Source organism: Musa acuminata, chromosome BXJ2-4 (genome assembly GCF_036884655.1).
Source record: "Musa acuminata AAA Group cultivar baxijiao chromosome BXJ2-4, Cavendish_Baxijiao_AAA, whole genome shotgun sequence".
NCBI lineage: Eukaryota > Viridiplantae > Streptophyta > Magnoliopsida > Zingiberales > Musaceae > Musa > Musa acuminata.
Genome location: NC_088341.1, coordinates 42,241,019 through 42,263,743, shown reverse-complemented (window position 1 = coordinate 42,263,743; position 22,725 = coordinate 42,241,019). Strand labels below are relative to the sequence as shown.

Genomic DNA, 22,725 nt, shown 5'->3' with positions numbered 1-22,725 from the left:
CAGTAGAAAGTGGCCCTTGTATTAAATATTAGGATACATGGAATGAGTTGATATCACTTTCGGTGGCCATGGTTTTCATCTTTCTCAACAGGTAAGAACAGTCACTTGGTGGCTATCTTTTCAAGGACTTTTGAAACATGAAAAGACTTCGATTCCATCACCATTCATTATATGTCTACTGTACATACAGTTTACAATTTCTTAACACCATGATCCAAAGTTTTGAAGTTTACTGAAACTCCCAATATTTCAGATGGAATTAAACTGTTTTTCTCTGTGTTTTAGGTAATTTTGTAGGTATGCAAATTATCACAAGAAAAGAATTACAAAGTGTTATTATTGATAAGACATATTCTGATATCATCTTATGATCATCAATCAATAGTCATGTCAGACCTAACGTGAAGCCTCAAAGTCAATATAGCACACACACGTTGACATGATACTTCAGACCCTTGTGAGATGATGGATCATGCCCATACTACTCGGGGTCATACAAGATGACATCGCACAGCATGGAATTGCCCAAGGACATATAAAACTATATAGGTCGATCTATGCCATGCAAAGTGTATGGGCCGATCACCCGAAGCATCGACAACCATTAATGGACTGCATACGGCCAACTCTCAACCGCATGTATAAAGGTTGGCCCTCTGGCCAACGTCAGGGGATCGGAGTTCGAACACTCACAAAATACTCTCAAATTCTTCTGAGACTAACTTAAGTTTCAAACGAGTCAAGTCTGAGTATTTTCCCTCTCAACATCAATATTTTCTTTATGGGGAGGTACCTTCAAAGGAGAGTTCCAAGTCCCATATTGGGCCGGTCCAAGAGATGTCTACCCTGACCTCCTCCTCATCAACTCCCAAGACATTACAATGGATGCTTTTGCACGATCGAGAACAAACCGAGCCGTACCGACTCCAAGATATGGCATGAAGGCTACAACAATTATTACAGTTCATTCTCATTCTGTTATCTCGATCAAATGCTTGTATTTTGATTAAGCCATTGGATCGTCTTATGCTTATGGTATAAAAGTTAAGATCTTCTATATCTATACGTAACATTCCTCCAATAAAACCATTGGATTGTCTAAAAAAACATATGAAATCATTGAAGAATTGCAGCGCAACTCGTCCTACTACTACTCAACATAATAATGTACTTATCTTAGATCTATGGTTCGAAAACTTATCTAATAAACTTTTGAAAGACATCATATAGCCAGTGATATAATGTTTCATACCAGTTAGGTCTCGATATATGAAGCTTCATAGTTAATATTTCATGCGGATTGGGATTGAGATTCGATACGTGAAGCCGAGTTAATCAAACTAAATATTCTTGTATTTCATTCTATAAATAGGTGACTTTCAAGTATGATTCAAGATCCAAAACACTTTTTTGCTCTCCTCTCATTGATTTGAGCGTCGAAATGATTGCTCCAAATATATACATGACATAATGCCCATGGGAGATTCGTCCATATTTCAGTGGCTCGACCACCTAGTGTTCATGGCCTTTCCACGAGGAATCCAATGGCAGAAGGAGAAGCGTTGACACAACTAATGATAGGTTTCTGGTCATCTATCTATCTATCTATCGATCTATCTATATATGTAGAGACTCTCCTCCTCCTCCTCCTTGTGTACACAAATACCTTCACCCAACCTATGTATCGATTCTTGCATTTCTTGGACTGAAATGAGCATCAGAGAGGTTCCTACTAAATCAAACTTAATCGGCCCTTAGTTCCATAGATCTCCACCAGTGCTCAGCTTTTCTCAGCTAGCTTAGTAATTGACTTCTGGCATGGCATTTCATCTATCTATTTAGTTATCTGCAATCAATCGGCTGCTACAGATCTTTGTGTTGGAATGAACTTAACGTGAGTTGAAGTTGGATGTAAGGTACTGTTCTCAAATCTTGCTTGTTACTGTTTACGGCATGAATTAAGATACTGCTCGAATACAGTAGATTTTACTTCCATGCATGAGGAAGAAGATTGCTTTCGTTTTGAGGATTTCAGAGGAGATCTTATTAGGGTATTTAAATGCCATTTTTCTGGAGACAATGATTGTTCATATGACAGCTTAAGTGTCTCTGCAACTCAATAATGACCTCCTTGTGATTTAGTCGTATCTGAAGGTTGCACTCACTTGCATGCAAGAAGACTTTGCGATGTATGTGTTGTAGAGGAGTCGCAGCCACTCCACATCACAACGCAGGTCTTCTTCTCCCTCTCGCACAGCATATCCAAGCACCATTCTTAAGATAGCCGGTCAGGATCGATCCCGACTACAAGTGGAAGAATATTCTTGGATCATGGTGGGACTGCTCTGGCTTCTCCAGCCAATCCGGTGTTGGAGGAAATGCATTGTCGATGTGACATGAGCTTTGACAATCCCATAGATGCTCAGCTACTGCAAGCAGAGTCAACAACGCTGAGATGAAAAGTGGTCACAGTGCTGCCATTTGAATCACAATCAAGGTCAACCTTTGATTTGAGACCATATAAGCACTACACGCCCTATTGACCACCCAAAACACCTTCAATCTATTGGCAGAAGGCCAACCCTAGCGGAGTCTTCATCTACCTTAGGAAGCCTCTCCTTTTCTGCACAACATGATGCTTAGAGGAAGCAAGCTTTCCGCAGGAACACTTGCACCCTTATCATCTTGATGGCTCATCATTTACCCACTAGATGTTGTCACTTCCATCCCATCTTCACCGTCAAGGACCACCGTGATCGGTACCAGTTGCTGTCTCTGCACCACTTTCATTCTCTTGCTGAGAAAAGACATGCAGAAGAGGCCTTGGTGAGTGGCTGGATGTGCTCTACACAGGCACAGTTTGTCAGGTTGATATGTTATATGTTTCAACCAAATTTGATTCAACTATGATTCCCTTTTTAATCACAAAAGCAAGCCATATATGTTTAGATGCACCACAAAATGTTCTCATTACATGTGAATGGAACCACACAAGGCAGACAAATGAGTAGGCTTGATTGAGCTGTAGTAGTTCATCTACTAAAATAGTTTGAATTTTCTTTTTTGGTAAAAGAAAAGGAGGCAAACTAGAGAGAGGGTGAAAGAAAGATGAAAAGAATTATGTAAGTGGAAGAATGAAGATGTTTAGATGGACCACAAAATGTTCTTGTTACATGTGCATGAAACCACAGAATGCAGACAAATGAGTAGGCTTGATTGAGCAGTAGGTTACTTTTTATCTACTAAAATAGCTTGAATTTTCTTTTTTGGAAAGAGAAAATGAGGCAAACTAGCTAGAGTGTGAAAGAAAGATGAAAAGAATTATGCAAGTCGAAGATGAGAGGTAGGGGAGTTGAGAACAAGCTTGCCACTCTTGGATATATATGAATTAGGAATGGAAAGAGGAGCAGGGAAGTTGAAGTTGGCCAACTCTTGGATTTAGTGAAGAAAGGAATGAAGCCAAGAGAAGAGTAAGGAGGAATAGAGAAGGCCAAACTCTTTTCTTGGCTGTGTTCTCCTAAGTCCTCTCCCAGCTACAAGGAGGCTATATTTATCTTGTCTGCTAGCTGATCCTGCAAGGAAGAACTATATGTGCCAATAACATACTAATATTGCAGAAGAAACATGATCATGGAGGCCTCAAGGGAAAAAGCAACTGCAGGTGCAGACCATGTGTCATCTTCTTGAAGGAAAAAGCCATGCTTTATTCTGTTTAACTTACCATGTTCATCCCCAGTTTAACTTCAGCGCAGGTTTGCTCAATAATTGCCATGCTTTTATGTTCTTTTATTTAATGAAATGATAGTGTGTAGGAGTGGACCATACAGAAATTTTGTGATGAGACAATAATGACTGCTATTCTGTACACCAAATTGACATAAAAAAATGCTGCCACTATGACACCAGCAGCAAAATGAAGGGAAGATTATAGTCATAGTTTCTTTGGAAAAAAAATTTAAAAGAAGATATCAATATTAAATATACAAATTGATTGATGTCCAATTCAGATAATAAAATGGTGGGATGGGTAACAAAAGTCATCAGATTTTTCATAAGGAACTTCACTTATGACACTCTAATGCTGTAAACCAAAGCTAAAGAAGAGAAGAAACAGGGGAAGCCAGCAATTTGGAGTTCCCCTTGCAAGGTTTACATGTAACACAGAAAATGACTATCCTACACCATATATTGCATTTTATTCATATGAATTGGTTTCGGTTTCTTGGCAATTATTGGTGTTAGTCTTTGATGTTGGGAAGGAATGAGTTCAAGATGGAGTGGGTTCGCCTGAGCTTGGAGAGATAAGGGAAAAGATGAGATAAAGGCATTTATGATCATGACAGATACTTTGTAGTAGAAGAAGAAGACAAAAAAGAAAAGAAAAAAGGAGATGGTCTTTTCTATTGGTCAACCCGCACATTTTGATGGTATTTATTCCAATGAAACCAATAACTCTAAAGTGGAAAATGATTGGCCCATTGTTTTTTTCAATGTGATATATAAGTTCTTGACCAAAGTTCATACTAATAGGATTAAAAATTAATTTGAAGGATCGATTGATAGGAAATAATTATTTTTATGTTGGAAAATAATATTACGATAATATACTTATTATCACGAAGTTAACTCACACAATAAAATCTAAAGAAAAATACTTGTTGATTCTTATCAAACTAAAATTAAAAAAAATCTATAATAAGATTTCTTGAATGGTCATCCAGGAAACCATAAACAAAATGAAATTTTTCTCCTCACAAATTGAATATATCTCAGCATATTTTCTTATTAATAGTAAGATCTTAAAGTTATTCTACACACAGAGATATTAGACAAGGGAATCTAATCTCCTCCTTATCTTTTCATCTTTGTCCAATAGGTTATTAATAACATCTTACATGATACGACTGCTAAAGATAGAATTTCCATTTTTAATATCAATGATGAGCAGGTTTCTCATCAAGATTCTATTTTCTAATCATTGTGAGCCAATAAAAAAGCATCAAATTCATATATTCTTATGAACTAAGGAGTGAAAGTGGCTTCTTAGATACTGGAATAGCTACATCTCGAATCCAAAAAATTTTATGGATTTCCTCAAGAGAAAGATTAACTTGATTAGTTGGGATACGATTACCTCCTCAAAAGAAGGAAGGGAAGGTTGGGTGTGCGTGATTTGCGGACTATTTGGAGAACCAAATGAGCTAAAAGAAATCTGTCCATTCTCAATACTGATGATAAACTGAGTTAATGTTTATAAATGCTAAATATGGTGAATGACATCCGTGCGAACAATGTGTCATGTGTCATGTTGATGAAAATTGGACTTTTAACATTTCTATCGACAGACGATCTATCCATGTCGATGGAGACGATAGGATGAGGCTTAACTGGGTAGAGGATTTGATAATGGGTAATGAATGAGACCTGCAGCTCTAAGATGATGTGTTTCCTATCCTTAAGGAAAGTGCGTGGCAAATAGAGCTAAGCAAGCTGAAAGCAAAGCAATTCTAGAGACATCGCAAAGAGCAAAGTTTGAAGGATGACGGAAGATCCTCATAGAATATGATGCATTGCAAGTTATCAATTACATCAAAGGAATCAATCATTAAGCACATTTTACGGATTGTAATGGAAATAGGATGATAAATCTGATATTTCTTGTTAGAACCTTAATTTATTTTCGGACTCGGTTTCGGATTTCTAAGTTTATGAAAGAGTTTCCTTTGAAAAGAAAGACCCACCACATTTTGACTGAAGGAGATTTGATGAGCTCAGCACACGCCACGGCCAATGGCAGCAAGCCAGTTCTCCGAAGCATCCCCCTCCAGCAGCACCACCCACTTTGAAAGCGAGCACGGAGACCTTCAAAAGCGAGCATTTTGGGGCGTGGCTGGTCCTCTTTCATCTCCTTCAACGACTCCCCCAAGAGATTCTTCAATTCAATGCTTCCTTTACTTCCAATCCATCGTCGTCCATTCATTGCGCCAGCAAGGTTTTTTGCGTGCTCTTTGTAAGGTATTTAGCGTTGATTTGCTTAAAGAGAAGTGTAGTACAATGATTTGGTTGTACTGCTAACTGCAGTACACAGGAAAAATCACTGCCCACTCACTTCACTTTGGGATAAATTTATGTATATAGATAGATCTTTGCATTCTGCCGTGGATTAAGTTGCCGAGGCTGATGAAAAGTAAGCTGTGAGTCTCACAAAGTTCGGAGGCTTTTCGTGTCGACGAGGAGCCCAAGGTGAGATCTTTAGATTTAGAAAGGCGAGATTTTTTTTTTTCACGAACTTCGATTCTGAGAAGATTTGAAGTATCAAGTTGGCATTTTTAATAGAAGATAGCAAGAGTTTGTGTGACTGTTGAACATGCCGGAAGAAGAATTATTACATGATTTCCTGTCATCATAATGGTACCTTGTTGCTGAGTGAAGGAGAGAAGGTGAAGGAAGACGAAGCGAAGGCTTGCGACCAGCTAGTTCGAGCTCATTCGCATGGCGGAGCCCACGGAGGGGCAAGAAATCGAGAAAGGCGAGGACTTGGAAGAGCCCATGGAAACGGGGGCGCTCGAGTTCAAGAGGGTTCCTCCATGGTCGAAGCAGATAACAGTTCGCGGCCTGGTGGCGAGCCTCGCAATCGGAATCATGTACAGTGTGATCGTGATGAAGCTGAACCTCACCACCGGCCTCGTCCCCACCCTCAACGTCTCCGCCGCCCTCCTCGCCTTCGTCATCCTCCGGTCCTGGACCAAGCTACTGCACAAGATTGGCATCCTGACCACTCCCTTCACGCGGCAGGAGAACACTGTGGTGCAGACCTGCGCCGTCGCTTGCTACAGCATCGCCGTCGGAGGTGGGAAAGCTTCGATCTTGCTTAATCATCCATAGTCTACCATGACTAATACGTATTATTGTAGGTGGATTTGGATCCTATCTACTGGGTCTCAACAAGAAGACTTATGAGCAAGCAGGAGTAGATACAGAGGGCAATGTTCCAGGGAGCTACAAGGAACCTGGGATTGGCTGGATGACTGGATTTCTCTTCACTGTTAGTTTTGTTGGGCTCTTGGCCTTGGTTCCTCTCAGGAAGGTAATTCCTCCTGCGTCCTACTGATCTCCATTTCCTCTTGAGCTATTCTGCCATTCCTCCTTCAGTGGATCTTGATCGGCAAAGCAACTGTGTTCTTCTCTTGATGTTCTCTGCAAAGTACTCTTCACCCACCAAAAAAAAGGGGACAAAAAGAAGAATTATTCTCCTTCAAAACTTTTCCTTTTATTGTATACCATTCAAAACAACTTAATTCATGTCGAATATGATTCCAAAATCCACAAATTTAATCATACTCAAATAAAAAACAGTATAAACTCTCTTGTCATTTATGCTGCTAAAATTTTTGATGACCAAAGCAGAATTCCAATAATTAGTATCACATCAACTATTTGGTCCTGTTGAATCATTGAAAGATCTGAGTATTTTAATGCAAGTCATGATCACAAGCATTACATGCTTCAACAAGACTTATTCTGTGTCTCCAAGTTCATGATGCACAATTGTGGCCAAATGGACTCTTGGCTATGAAGATTGATATGCATAAAATGATTGGTGCCTGCATCATTGATTGACAGTGATGGGCTTTTTCTTTGCTGTTGTCATTTGGCTTTTGTATTCTTCTAATGTTCTTTTGTGTGACGTTTTGCCAATTATTCAGATCATGATAATAGATTACAAGTTAACTTATCCGAGCGGCACTGCAACTGCTGTCCTCATCAATGGCTTCCATACTCCTCGTGGAGACAAGATGGCGAAGTATGTATCTGCCTAATTCCCTGAGAATTAAGATTTGTGATCAACTATGTTTACTGAGCATCATTGTCCCACTTCCGTAACAGGAAACAGGTCCATGGGTTCGCAAAATATTTCACAGTTAGCTTCCTGTGGAGCTTTTTCCAGTGGTTCTACTCAGGAGGAGATGGCTGTGGCTTCTCACAGTTCCCCACCTTTGGACTAAAAGCTTGGAAACAATCGTAACGCATACCTATTCCTCTACACCTTTACTTCATCATCATCATCTACTTGTTCTCCATGTCATAATCATAATTCTTTGTGTTCCAGGTTTTTCTTCGATTTTAGCATGACATATGTTGGAGCAGGGATGATTTGCTCCCATATTGTGAATCTCTCTCTCCTTCTTGGTGCAGTGCTTTCATGGGGAATTATGTGGCCACTGATTAGTGATCTTAAAGAAGATTGGTTCTCTGAGAGCATACCAAAGAGTAGCATGAGAAGCTTGCAAGGGTACAAGGTGCATCACATCAAATTTTTCGCTTTCACCATGTACAAAAACCTTTGTGCTGTCAGTGCTCATATATATATCTGTTCATTTTTTCAGGTCTTCATCTCCATTGCTCTTATTCTCGGCGATGGGCTCTACAATTTCCTCAAGATTTTGGCTTGTACTGCAAAAAGTATGCACGCGAGAGCGACCAGCAAAAATATCAAAATAGGTATAGTGGCTGATGAATTTGGATTGACAGGTTCTTCCCTGTATCTTACAGCTCAACTATTTTGCATTCTCTTACAGTGGCAGATCAGGTTAATCCGGTCCTCGATGATCTCCAGCGTAATGAAGTATTCATGAAAGAGAGCATACCGGTGTGGTTAGCCTACTCAGGATATGCCCTCTTCGCCGTGGTTTCCATCGTCGCCATCCCCATCATGTTTCCTGAGGTGAAGTGGTACTACGTGGTCATATCATATATGCTTGCCCCTGCCCTTGGCTTCTGCAATGCTTATGGAGCTGGTCTAACGGACATGAATATGGCCTACAACTATGGTAAGGTTTCTCTCTTTATTCTAGCAGCCTTGGCTGGGAAACACTCTGGTGTTGTCGCTGGCCTTGTCGGTTGTGGGCTGATCAAATCGGTCGTCTCCATTTCTGCTGATCTAATGCATGATTTCAAGACGGGTCATCTCACTATGACATCCCCGAGATCGATGCTTCTCAGTCAAGCCATCGGAACAGCCATAGGTTGTGTGGTTGCCCCTCTAACCTTCTTCCTCTTCTACAAGGCCTTTGATATTGGGAATCCAGATGGAAATTGGAAGGCTCCTTATGCTTTGATATACAGAAACATGGCAATTCTTGGTGTTGAGGGCTTCTCAGCACTTCCTCACCATTGCTTGCAGCTCTGTTATGGCTTCTTCGGATTCGCAGTGGTTATGAACACGATGAGAGATATTTTGCCAGAAAAGTACAGTCATTGGGTTCCTCTGCCGATGGCAATGGCAGTGCCTTTCCTAGTCGGAGCCAGCTTTGCGATCGACATGTGTGTTGGGAGCTTGGTAGTGTTTGCCTGGCACAAGCTCAATAGGAAGAAGGCGGCCTTGATGGTGCCGGCTGTCGCCTCTGGTCTGATCTGTGGAGATGGACTATGGATTCTACCTTCATCATTGCTAGCCTTAGCAAAGGTTAATCCTCCTATTTGTATGAAGTTTCTGGCTGCTTAGTTGACATAACAACACATCATCTTTGAAGAGCAGATTGTAGGGGAACAAAGTATAAGAGAAATCAGCATGGTGCTTGGTTACAAAAATCCATGTACCATAAGACTTTTCTAAACCTTTTATTAATACGATAACAAAGCACATAATGGCTGAGATAAAACTTTCTGTTGTTGGTCTCTGTTTCCTCACTATTTACCTGCTTCTTGCACATCTTTTATACTGCCAGTATTTGACATCATCTCTGCTGCCCCTTCCAATATGACTGTTGCTTCAAGTATTCATTCACATTTGATATCAGACTTTTTTGGATAACTATAAATATTGGTAGACTATACACATTTGACATCAACATTTGATATGGTTACTTAATTCATGCCGTCATACCAATATATATATATATATATATATATATATATATATATATATATATATATATATATATAGTCCTTTGTCAACACTCATATTTTACAAGGAAAACAAATGTCACAGTAAAAAAAATGTGAAGCTTCTCTTCCACAACGCTAAAACTGCTACCTTCTCCCTCGAAACACAATCAATTGGAATCTGCAGGTCGCCATCGACGAGAAACTGCAATTGTTGTATGTGAACACTGTTGTGGCTGTGAATTGAACTTCTCTCTCTCAAAGGCAAAAACGACAGAATCCCTCACATCACCACACTTGTGGTTGGCAGAAACCAACAAAGATTGTGTCGTGTTTGTGTCTGCGGGTGAAACAGAGTTAAAAGGCATCCAAGAACTGGACAAACATGAGAGGAAGCAACCCCTTAAATCGATGATCTTAGGAGTGATTTCACCGTGTATCTTTCAGTACTGATTAAAACAGAGTCTCTCTCTCCAACCATCAACGAAGCCCATCTACGATGACAAAAATGGAGATGAGTCAAGAACAAAGAAGAAAGAAAATTAGAGTTTGAGCGATCTTGAGATCCTTAAATCGAAATTATTTTCCTCACAAAAAAGAGTCACGCTTCAAATTCTCAAGCATATAAAAATGTTCATATGGTAGGAGAAAATGGAGAGAGGAGATTTGAAACAGAGAGAGGGAGAGAGAGAGAAGAAGGGCATGTGTTCTTTTGGCCTTCTACACGTCGAGGAAGCCCGTCTTCTGCAGCACGTCGTTTCTCACTCGCCGGAGATCCCTTCCTTTGAGCGTCCTCCCTACGCCCTCGAACACCGAGAAATTCGTCACGTGCGACCTCGCCACGATAACGTGCGGAGGCACCATCTCCTCCTCCTCCTCGTCGTGTTCCTTCGCGCTCTCCCATGCTTCCGATTCCTCCACCACGTTCAAGACGTCAGCTTTCCGCCCCTTACTCCACCTCGGCCACACCGGGATGTTGACAGGCGCAGACTGGTGCTGGCGCACCCTCCCGACCACCGAAGCCGCCTCCCTTCCTTCCGGCACTGCCATCGGCCTCGTAGCCCTCGCCGCTGTGGCGACTGATCGATACTGAAGCACCAGGGGAAGGTTGTCCTCGGACAAGGCGGCGGAAAGGCCGCACCTTTCCGGCGCGAGCGGGCGACTGAGGTGGCCGGAGGGGGAAAAGGAGGCCGCGAGCGGGGTTCGAAGGAGATCGGCGGAGGGGGAGGAGACGCGATCGACGGAATCATGGTCGTCGTAGACGGCTTCGGAGAGGGATGGGTCGGAGGAAAGGTCGTCAGAGGACGATGACCAGACCACGTCGCTCTCGTCGAGCTCGAGCTGGTGAGTGCGGAAGGATATGATGTCGGGGTTGGGGTCGGGGTGCTCGAGGATGCCGAGGAGGCGGAGGGAAGAGATGGCGAAGTTTTGGAAGGCGGGTACCGGCGGCGCCACCGACCCGAAGGCGTCCTCCCCCATCGGCCGGCCGCCGCTGTTCTCGAGTCGGCGTTCCCCACGGAGCAAGTCGTCTTACTTTATCGGCGGGTGCCGGTGCAGCATTACGTTAATATGGACCGTAGGCCAGCGGATGCAACACGTCAGCGGAATCGAGTGGAGATTCCTCAGGAAGGCTGTCGACAAGAGGGACATGATTTGCTCTTCGTCTGCCAGCACCAAAGACCATTTCACCCTTTCAGGCTCAGCTCTGCAGACTCGACAGGGTCCAGCTTTTCCAACAATAATACCACAGAATCAACCCATTGTTTTGGTACTTAGGTGACGTGGCAAGATCAGGTTGGCTCGAAAGAGGAGGTGCTGTGTTGCGAGACACAGGTTAGTAAGTATCCGATCGTGAAAGGAACCTATGTGGGACCCGACCACTAGATCGTGGTTCTTATATTCTATCACGATAATTGTCGGAGTAATCGTTCGACCTCAATTTAGAATTTCCAGTGACAAATATTTTAAATGGTCACGAAATATTGATGGATACTTTTGCCATTAGATTACAAAGAATTTACGCGGTGGATAAGCATGAAATGATGGAGTCTGTCGTATGTGGTCTTTGTAGTTGGGAACGATATTAAAATATTTATTTATATTCATAAATTGATGTAAGAAAATGAGGAGCGAAATGTTCGATCTTTTGACAGCCCAACTTGCTCTTTTTTTTTTCTCTCGCTGTCACCCATACCCGTCTCAAAGCATCATTCTTTCACTGTTCTTTTTCTTCTCGCTCAATAATGGTGATTCCATGGCAATAATAGTCGCTAGAGAACACAAAGGTGTGCGGCTCTCAAATGATTCTGCACTGACTTGATCTGTGGTTGGACATGGGGAGGTTGTGGATCGAGGGTCCCATGTCTTCCCCTTGCCGTGCATCATCTGATCCGCCCTCGCTGTGCGTTCCTTCTGTTCGACGTTATGCTTCTGTCATTCAGTGATTTGCAATCGGCTCCATTCCTTTTCTTTTGGTGGTCCGATTTGGTCGACATGGATGGTGAGTGATAGAGAAGAAGAAGACTGACTGATGATGATGCCGGAGAAGACAAGACAGCGTAGCTGCTAAATTATGGCGAGCTCATTGATGAGTTTCACAGTATCTGATCGTGGAGATGAGGTTCCCATCACCAACCACAGAACAAGGATAAGATATGACTCTTGGAAATCGACAACACTCTCTCTCTTGTTTCCCCTAGAGAGAGAAGCTCTTGATGGGGGAGACCCCAGCACCGTCTTATGAACGCTCTGTTTCTTCACCGATTACAGTGGATGCTCCCGGTTCCTGCTTCGTCTGACGGTGTGTGGCCCCTCTTGTCCTCCGATTGCTGGAGATGCTGGGGGATCCCCTTCCCAAGTGGGTGCTGCAGGTGCGATGGACACTGATGGGGGTCAAGGGACGAAGATGTCTTGGGCGGAGCTGCTTGCCGGACGTTCTTAGGACACTATCTCGTATTCCTTTCTCTCTACTTCGACGTGCGATCGGATCAAACGGGCTTCCAACGCTCCGGTCAAGTATGACGAGGCGACCGTGAGGAGGTGGCGACAACCGTGTGTATTCAGTTTGGTGAGGAAGTTCCTCAGGAAGCCTCCTCCGCTACATATGTCAAGGGATTTCATCACCATAACCTGGAAAGTGTCTTCTCCTCCTTTGGTGTTGGATCTGTCGAACGACTTCTTTTTGTTCCACTTTCGATCTGAAGAGGATGCGGTCTCTGTTCTTACGTCCGGCCCGTGGTCGTTTCGCGGATAGTTCTTGCACTTGTTTCCGTGGCGGCCGAACTTTAACCCAATGTTCGAAACGCAGAAGACTATCCCTTTTTGGATTCAACTCCATGGTTCACCCATGGAGTTCTGGAATCGAGAAGGGGTTCTGGGCATCATGCAAGCGTTGGGACGACCTATAAAGATAGATGGTCGGTCCTTGAAGATGGAACGGGGTTGAGATCGATCTCACTGGGCAAGGCGTCTGTCCCGATCTGTGGCTGAACATGGTGAGGAGGCAGCCGCCCCCCGTCGCGCTGGATCAGCGGAGCCTATCCTGGAGGGGGAGGCGACTGCATCAGCGGAGGTGGACAAGTTGCGTGATGTGAAGTCCCGCACGGTGGTGGAACGGGAGGGAGCCAGGTTTGAGGCTCTTGTGTGGCCTCGGTCCAGTTCATCCTTGCTTCCTTACTCCAGTCCTACGCCGATGGGGGAATCTGATGATGTACAGGTTGGGGTGCCGTCGGCACCTATTTCAGATGGAAGATCGGGGAGGACAGCGGCGAAAGCCAGTGTTAGAGCACTGGTAGAAAGAGTTTATGCCGCGTAGGGAGCCGTTAGGCGCAGATGATAAGAGCACTCGTCATGGACATTTGAAGCACTTCGATGAGTCAGTTCGAATTGAAGGGGCTTGCGGCGTAGACCCGTTATAGATACGATTCAGTTTATTGTCCGTTGACATGGTTATAATCTGGCCGTTTCAAGAAACGCATTCGGATGCAGATGCTGTCAGTAGATGGCGCATAGGTTGGGCCATGGAAGGTATTTACAGAGGATGCATATAGGGGATAGCGCTATTTGGAACTCTTCGTCGCTGCATGTTCAAGTGAACTAGTCCTGTCTGTGTGTTTATTATTCAGGATAGAAAAAATATTCATGAATTTTTACTGAAATTTATGAAATGCTTCATTGCTTGATAGAAATTTATTATGAAATATTTTGAAAGCGCTTAATCTGCATGAATTTTTGTGGGCTATTTTTTGAGAACTTTAGCCAGTCACGTAGCTAAGTGGGTCTAGCATCATGGGCTGGGTTGAACCTTACTCATGAGGTGAGCTAAGATTTACCATTAAACTAGTCTATACTTAGCTCGCGTATTAGATCGTGCCTAACCATATAGGTTGGGCTATGCCTAACTACATTAGTTGGACTATGCTTAACCACATAAACTAAATTATGCTTGGTCACATGAGTTACGTCGTACTTGACTACATAGGATGTGTCATGCTTAATCACATGAGTTAGATCGTAACTTATCACATGGGTTAGGTCATGCCTAATCACATGAGTTGAGTTGTATTTAGGCACATGGATTGAGTCATGTTTAACCACATGGGCTGGGTCGTACCTAGTCATATGAGTTATGTCGTATTTAGCCATATGGGTTGAATCATGTAACCATATGGGTCAAATCATACTTGACTATATAAGTTGGGTTATTTCTGATCACATGTGCTAGGTCATGCTTGGTCACATTAGTTGATCTGATCAATTAATTTAACTCAAGTTAACATCAAATTGACTTCTCTTATTAAATTAAATTTTAAGATTTTCAAAAGTATTTTAAAATATTACATAATTAAACTCAAATTTATTCTTTTTCATGAATTAATAAATTTAAATTCATGATTTCAAATTTAAAACTAATTAAATCATAAAAATTCACACATATTTTAAAAATATATATATAATTAAATGAATTAGAACTATTATCAGATTAACTAATCATTCCAACATTATAATTCAATGATCATTATTGATAAATCATAAAATTTTAAAATTAAAATTTTATCACTCCTTAACGAGGAATAAAGGAGGGGGAGGTCTCTTAATATAAGAGAATATAAGCTTTTTTTTCAAAAAGTAAATAATAATTTTATTTTATTTTTATTTTACTTTTACAGCAAATAATTATAATATTTATCTTGTATGGTTCTCATATAAAAATAAAATTTATACTATTTACTTTCTAAAAATCATATTACTCATTAGAAAATATATTAATTAATAATTTAATTAATTGACAAAAATTTTAACTTGTCCACATGATTAAGAAAATCAATCTATTCATTTCCTTAACCATACTACAAAACAAGAAAGTTAATAATTAAAATAAAGCTAATATATTATTTATTATAATTAATTTATGTAAAATAAGAAAAATCATAGATAATTATACTATTGATTCCTTCATTAGGTATTTCAAGAGTTTTATTATTAATTTGAGTTTAACAAAATTGGGTTACATTGGTCTGATGTTTACTTAATGTAATAATGATAGTGCTCGTATTCTTCTGCGACTTGATAGAGTTTATGCAAATAATATTTGGTTGGATTTATTTGATAGTTATGTGATTTCTTATTTGTCATGAGTATACTCTAATCATTATCAGCTTAATGTTAATATGTAAAGAAACCTATTTTCCCATCCGTTTAAATTTCATCGATTTTATAGTATTATTTAGCATGTGTGGAATTTGACACTGTTTAATAATTTCTCCTTGAATGATATTTCCTATAAGTTATACAGACTTAGTAGTTCATTATCCCATAGAAAAAAAACAGTGTTTGGGTAAAATTAAGGATGCCTTAGAGTCACCTAAATAAGATATCTCCTCTCTTAGGCTAGAAAGTCTAGAGGTAGGTGGCCTTAATGAGTTGGATGGGATCTACTCTCTTGTCTTTATAACCGATGTATTACTATTTTTAGATAAATTAATTTAAAATTATGATCTCATGCTAAAACCAAGTTGATTAGTGTGGGGGATCAAAACTCTTGATTTATCATGCTTTAGTCACTAATCATAGAAGAAGAAATTATATTCACCATGTCAAGACCAATAGTGGTATCATTATAGATCCTACTCTCAGGTTTGGAGATATGATAGGGACTTTATGCTTTACTTGACCTTTTCATCATTAGGACATGTCTTCGAGTCAATCTAATGTTTTGATTAGACCTTTTAGTAGTAGTAAATATGGGAGACAGTCAATTCCTTGGGTCTAAGGAAAAAGTCCTAGACCTATTAGTTTTATTTTAGAGTTTTTTAGATTTTATTAGGATATTATCTCTAATTCTTTGATGTAAGCTTTTTGGGACTTCTTTGTTAATTCAATGCTCTCCTCTAATTAGACTAAGACTTTTCTTATCTTTATTCCAAAAACTGACAATTCTAAGGAGATTAAAGACTTTCAACCTATATTCTCATGCAATGTGACCTACCATATCCAAAGCATTGACTAACTGATGTAGTGCATGATGAGTATTAAATGCTCTAAGTTATCAAGACAATAAATTTCAAGCTCAATCCCATCAAATTTGAAGAAAATTATTCATATCTTGAGATACTTATAAAAATTTAAAACTACCAATGTACAATGCATTATAAATTTAATATATATTCTAATTTATGTTATGTTTTTTGTAAATTATGACCCATTAATTATGTAGTTGAGGGATTCTTGGTAGGGTATTCTAGTTTTTGAAATCTTTTTTTAACTATTAGCTTTTAGCATCTCTTGAAATAGAGAGAGTTTCTTTGACTTTCCCACAACATTATCACTGTTTCTTGTACCATTATATATTTCCATGCATGCAAGTATGAAGTTTCAATCAACCATAAAAAGCTATGGACACGAGACTCAAAGCTTACAATCCCTAAGCTCAAAAGGCATATCATTTCTCATCCCAAGAACTTTAACAAAAGGAATAGCTTAAGAGGTAAAAAGGTTCAGATGATGGGTGTCTCAAAACCTGTGTCGTAAGAAGAAGATGAGAGGTAAGACACCCTTAAACTTGTAGATATAAACCTAATAAACTCAAAAGAAGGATCTACACATCCACTGCAAGTAAACAGCCATTCCCTTTGTGGCACCTTTTTCCATGGTGTCTTTCTCCATGTTTTACTTGCTGCTTTTGCAATGGTGTTCCTCTCTCTTGCAGCTGGAGGCAGTAATAAATGAATCAAAGATGACAATGCCTTGTGATCTAAGAAGTCACGGGTATTAGACAACAAAAGGAAATAAATGCATGAAAACATTACTTGCTGTGAAGGATATATAGATCAAGCTTTAAGAAACTTATAAACATGGTGAAACATGATATACCATTGATCGATCTCGATGTAGGACTAGATGTGATTATAGTAAAATGATAAGCAGATGTGCAAGTAATCCAGCAACAGATTTGCAAACATCATTAAGCCAATCTCATTATCTCAACTGTACTGATAAAAAAGCAATTTTTCGATTCTTCGACGAGTCGTCAAACCATAAATTCATGGCAAAACTTAGACAAAATTGTGAAAAATGTTTTTGAGCAAACATGATAGACCTTGATAATTAGTTTACAGGATATAAGTAGCATTAAACTAAAATATTTGATCTCTCAATCTGAATCTCTTTGCCAATTTCATATATCACAAACCATGTCATATGTAATAAATATCATATCATATTCTCAAAATGAACTCCTAATTTAACATGTCCAAGCTAAATTAGAAGGTAAGTGTTAAGCTCTATTTCCTTTATAAATAAGGCTTTGAAAGAGATTAGTGTCTCTTATATGAACTCTTCTATAATCTTCTATATGAAATATTGGCACATATTCTCAGTTGTTTTTCCAACAAGGGAGCATTAAAATATTTATTTTTCCCTTGAAATCTTTTTGGAAACTTCTTGAGAACTGTTTCTCTTATAGTTTAAAAGATTTAGAAGAATTCATAGACAAATAAACATATATGCAATTCCAACCAGATAGATCATGGAAAAAAAAAATCAAAATAGAGCTTGCAAAGCAAGAGGAGAAGCTAAGTGATATTGAAGAACAAATTAGTCCATGTTCAAGAAAGTGAACGGAGCATGTTTCCAGTGCATAAAGGAGACGATGGAGACGATAAATTTTCATGAGAAAAAGATATGTCGTGGCATAACAAAGAACACCAAGTGGAGATTCGCACAGGAGAAGAGAAGAACGAAAAAGAAAACGATGGAGGATCTTCGAATGACCATCAAAAGATCTTGAGATGAACTACAAGATCCATGAAATCCATGCATAAAGGAATTATCTTCCCCCCCCAAAATAAAGGGCCAAATGAAAAAGAAAAGAAGGAATCCTTCAGAGAGTAATCATAAGACAATGATGGAAAACCTTTTAGCCTCCTGTCAGAGGGAGAAAAGAAGCACGAGGAAACAAAAAGAGATCAGAAGCAAAAGATCCGGTCAAAACCAGCATCATTACACCAATCTGCTGCTCCGCATGTGTCCTCGGACGTTAATCGCATGACACCAAAAAGAAAAGCTATCAACGAGCGAGCAAACGGAAATCTTTTCTAGAGAGAGAGAGAGAGAGAGAGAGAGCGGGGGGCGGGGGGAGAGGAAATCTCAACGCAAAACAAGCAGCAAAGAGAGAAACAGAACTATGAGTTATGAGTCTTGCAGATCTGCAACGTTCCGATATGTACTACACCCTCATGTGTCGGAGATGGAAGCTATGACTGGGGGGAATGAAGCCTGGTCCGAGATCTCTTACGCAGGGTGGAGGACTAGCAGTGACCTCGAGCCAGACAACATTCCCCTCAAAGGATAAGCTTCCTGTTTCTTCGTCTTCGCGACTCCATGGACGGCTACATTACAAAAGAGTAGGCAGAGGTGATGAGGGGAGAAAGGAAGAGGCGGAGACACAAAACAAGTAGAGCAGGGGTGTTGGAGATAAGACCACGACCTCGTGAAAGCTTCCCCCTAGTCTCTTTTTTATAGGTGAGTGACATCCCTCGATCCATGGGGCAGGCTCTTTCATCCACCGTTGGGTCACATCTGGACGGTGGAGGGATCACCTACAACAGCTGAGAACGCAGGGGCCAAACCCTAGGAGCTAGATAGGGATTGGGAGGGCCGGCGGGCGGGCTGGTGTTCGTCGAGTTAATGCGCGTCCTGCGCGAGGAACAACTCCTTGCCCACTCAAAACCCCCCCCCCGGCTCTTCTGCTGTGCTATTATTGCTCTCTGGTGGCTGCCATCATGAGATCATTATTGGGGTTTCCTGTTTTTGGCATCTTGTTCTTCCCACCGGTGTGGTGGGTTTGATTAGAGATGCTAATGGTAGATTAGTACCTTAATGTTTGATGATATAAATCGAATGATGGTTTGATCAAAGATACTAATGGTAGATTAGAGGTCGCAATTATATATATCATGGATGCTAATAGCTTCTTATTTTGTGAACAAGTTAGAGAGGAACTAACTATGCAAAGCTTTACAACAGGACATTCCATTTAAAATTTCAAAATTTCCAAGTCAATAAATCAAAGTGATAGAGATCACAAAATATAATTATATATAATATTTTCTTTTACTAAAATTCTCAAATTTCGTAGCATAAATCTTTTGTGTTTCATAATTCTCAAAAAATCCATCACTATTAATATTTTTTATATTTTCATAATGGAAATGTCTTTATTTTATGAGAGGGAGATAAAGGTGCTTAAAAATCATTAAGAATACAAAGATATTACTGAATTTTAGAAAATAAAAATAAAAAACCACATAATGAAATATCAAGAAATCCCCTTGGAAATTTCAAGCATTAATAATAATAATAGAAAGAGCATTTTTATATATCAAATGGTCCAATGAAAACAAGAAAATATCCTACGTTAAATAGTAAACTAAATCGAAATTGGCTAACATGATTCGGGTCCGTAAACTAATGATCAAATGCATCCAACTATCACAACTACGAAGTCGAAGTTGAGCATGAGATCGAACAAACATAATTCGTTATTTGTATCGTATTTCTTAGAAATTCAATAAATAACAATGTTATTTAATGTGCGTTATTCATATATTGAATTATCTTACAGTGTCCTCCCGTTGCAAATATATAAATACACATACATACACATATACTTGGGCTGCACAAAGGTTTTCATAAAACAAATACTATCTAAAAATGAGATCAATTTTGCTCTTTTTTCCCCTCCAAATGTGATAGTTTTCATATTAGAGTAAATTAGTTCCTTGCTTCCCTTAGAGATTGCCTATCAAATTAGCAGTGTTCTTATGCCGATTAAATAGATTTCTACATTATTATTTGGCAAATTTGATGAGTGTTCAAAATCTATTCAGTGGGTACACTTAGAAAATTGATATAGAAAACAGAAATAATAAGGATATGTATATACATTATTTCATGCAAAAAAAAAATGTATGGAAGGAAAAGTAGATTAAAACGGTACGAAATCCACGTCTGATGAAATAGATATAGATGAATCAGTGGGCTAATAATGGACTAATGAATCATTTCTAGTGTACGATCTCCATCAAGGAAATATATAAGATCATGAGGTTGCTCCCATCTGAAAGCGAGAGGAAGAAGCTGAAGCTGCAGGTTCATGGAAGATGAGATAGAACGTAGTATTTAAGTCCGGCGAGAGAAGCGTAGTGAAATGGAATCTCTTCTTGGCGATGTTTGTCTGTGTACGTGTTGTTAACTAGTACTTGTCATTGATGGACGAGGTTAATTAATGTGGTTCGATGGTGGTGGTGAAGGGTGCTCCGGGGACCATCAAGTACGGACATGCAATTAAGATTGAGACACTGCATGTTGGATTCAGAGTTATTTAGTAGCCAGCGGCGTCTGTGGAAGATTGTGTCCCGTATTTATGGGCACGAGTGCTAGATGCCAAAGTACCCGTACACCTAAGTAAATACAGAATTAATACATTACGGTAGATAAAAATTATATATATATATGTATGTATATATATATATATATATATATATATATATATATATATATATATATATATATATATATATATATATAATAGACCAAATAAAACCTATACTTTTCAAAACTTCTTACTTCTTGCTGAGTGTTTTTATTTTAAAAAATTTTAAAATAGTATTGTGAAAATATCATTTGTCTCTTCTTCGTCGACTTATCGCTACGTAAGGGCCTTTTTCGTTGATCCCTTTGGCCTAATTATTACATATCTCTCTCACGACCCTTGCACGAGACGACAATAACGAAGGTGTGCGCCCTCTCCTTCCTTCGTTGTGATTGACGTCGAGAGCATGCGATCGCCTGCTTCCTCCCTATGGTTAATAGTGAGGGCTGCGAGTCAGGAGAGAGGGTGAGTTTATAAGTGATGATGAGGTTTGCGGGTAAGATGAGAGGTAGGTTTGTTAACAACAGGTTATTGACGAAGGAAGATGATAGGTCTTCAAGTGACAATAACGAGGATTACGAGCAATTATACAGGGAGAAAGAAATGACAAGTGAGGTAAAAGTGCGACAAGGCAGGAGGTAAAGCATAGTGATCGAAAGAAGTAAAATGATTATTTAAAAAAATATTATTTCGTATATTTTTAAAGTATAAATTTTTTAAATTTTTTTAATGTAATTTGTAGCAAGATTTTTTGCGACATAATAAATGATGCAGAAGCGAAGACCACTCTACCGGTTGCAGTGGTTTCAGTCAAAATGGCATCTCCATCACTGTGATGCAAAGCGCACTTTAAGCTTTCTCTTCACATCGAATCGATGTGTCGCTCCATCGCCAGCAAAGACTATTGTGCTTGCCAAGGAAGAAGAAAACACCGCTTTCCTCCATCGCTGCTTCTTCTTCGTCTGTTCACTACGTGCAAACCGAGGCAGCAGCAGCAGCGACGAACAGCACACGGAACGCACCACCACCCTCCACTCCACTGCGATCGCTCCTCGGAAACGCAGCCCTCCGTCCCCAGGGAAGCCACGGCACAACCCAACAACACGTAAACGTCGATTCCTCCTCATCCTCCTCCTCCTCCTCGATCCTCCCCGCCTCTTCTCGCCTGCGCAGCTGGGACAGTGCCACCCACTACATATATTATCATCATGTCACTCCGCCCGTGGAGAGACGTGACAGTGCTGGAGAAGGGACGTCCTTCTCTCTCTCTATCTTTCTCTCGTTGTCTTTGCTGCAGCCCGGAATCCGAAACCTCTCTCACTGTTCATGGGAATGCGTTCTCCCCCCCCTCCATAAACAACCGTTGTCCGCTGCCTGTGGGAAAGCTGTGGGGAGTGGTTGAAGAAAGGGCGGAAACTGGTGGAGGCACAGCACGTACGTTCACCGTCCTGTCTTAATGGCTTTTTGGACTCTCACCTGTGCCAGACCCCACCGACGCCCTGCACTTACTCTTACTCTTAGGGATTAAATACAAGAAGATGTTAGTCTCTTCCCCTTGTCTTGGATTAGAGAGAGAGAGAGAGAGAGAGGAATCAGTATGCATGAGCATGAGTTTGACTCGTGATGCTGCCTTGCTTTCTGGTGGGTGGAAGTAACTTATGTGGAACATCAAAAGGCGTGCTACTTTTCATGCATGCATGCATGCATGCAGCGCCTTAATTAGTATTGTGGCATTTAAATGCTGAATCTGCTTTTAAAGAGCCATCAAACCGAGGCGAAACGATCTGCATGCATAGTGTAGATGACAAAATCCATTCAAACCTAATCGAACTCATCTAAAAGATGGCTGTGGATGACGCCTGTTGAGCTAAATCTCTGCAAGTCCTTTTGTTCCTAATTAATTGCCT

At 40.2% G+C, this 22,725-nt stretch overlaps 2 protein-coding genes and 1 long non-coding RNA gene across 3 annotated transcripts; 1 reads left to right on the top strand and 2 right to left on the bottom strand.

Moving 5' to 3' along the window:
- Positions 1–5,879: 5,879 nt before the first annotated feature.
- LOC135610988 (probable metal-nicotianamine transporter YSL9) lies at positions 5,880–9,662 on the top strand. Its single transcript, XM_065106167.1, has 9 exons — positions 5,880–6,015; positions 6,139–6,243; positions 6,433–6,850; positions 6,915–7,087; positions 7,707–7,804; positions 7,888–8,022; positions 8,111–8,300; positions 8,388–8,502; positions 8,580–9,662. Exons 3-9 carry the CDS (start codon positions 6,493–6,495, stop codon positions 9,503–9,505), a joined length of 1,995 nt encoding a protein of 664 aa, XP_064962239.1. The 5' UTR covers positions 5,880–6,015; positions 6,139–6,243; positions 6,433–6,492; the 3' UTR covers positions 9,506–9,662.
- Positions 9,663–10,450: 788 nt separating this feature from the next.
- LOC135610990 (uncharacterized) lies at positions 10,451–11,421 on the bottom strand. The gene has a single exon (XM_065106168.1). The coding sequence runs from the start codon at positions 11,362–11,364 to the stop codon at positions 10,606–10,608; it is 759 nt and encodes a 252-aa protein (XP_064962240.1). The 5' UTR covers positions 11,365–11,421; the 3' UTR covers positions 10,451–10,605.
- A 5,358-nt stretch (positions 11,422–16,779) lies between these two features.
- On the bottom strand, positions 16,780–19,142 carry LOC108952542 (uncharacterized). The gene is made up of 2 exons (XR_001977584.2): positions 18,872–19,142; positions 16,780–18,773 (listed from the first exon to the last, which is right to left on the bottom strand). It is a non-coding gene; the product is annotated as an uncharacterized LOC108952542 (long non-coding RNA).
- Positions 19,143–22,725: the final 3,583 nt, after the last annotated feature.

What these genes read in the sequence shown, in the direction of transcription:
- LOC135610988 (XM_065106167.1), top strand. Translation starts at nt 6,493, where the DNA reads ATGGCGGAGCCCACGGAGGGGCAAGAAATCGAGAAAGGCGAGGACTTG. An exon ending in CGTGGAGACAAGATGGCGAA is followed by an intron (nt 7,805 to 7,887) that starts GTATGTATCTGC and finishes CTTCCGTAACAG; the next exon opens with GAAACAGGTCCATGGGTTCG. An exon ending in GAAGCTTGCAAGGGTACAAG is followed by an intron (nt 8,301 to 8,387) that starts GTGCATCACATC and finishes TCATTTTTTCAG; the next exon opens with GTCTTCATCTCCATTGCTCT.
- LOC135610990 (XM_065106168.1), bottom strand. Translation starts at nt 11,364, where the DNA reads ATGGGGGAGGACGCCTTCGGGTCGGTGGCGCCGCCGGTACCCGCCTTC.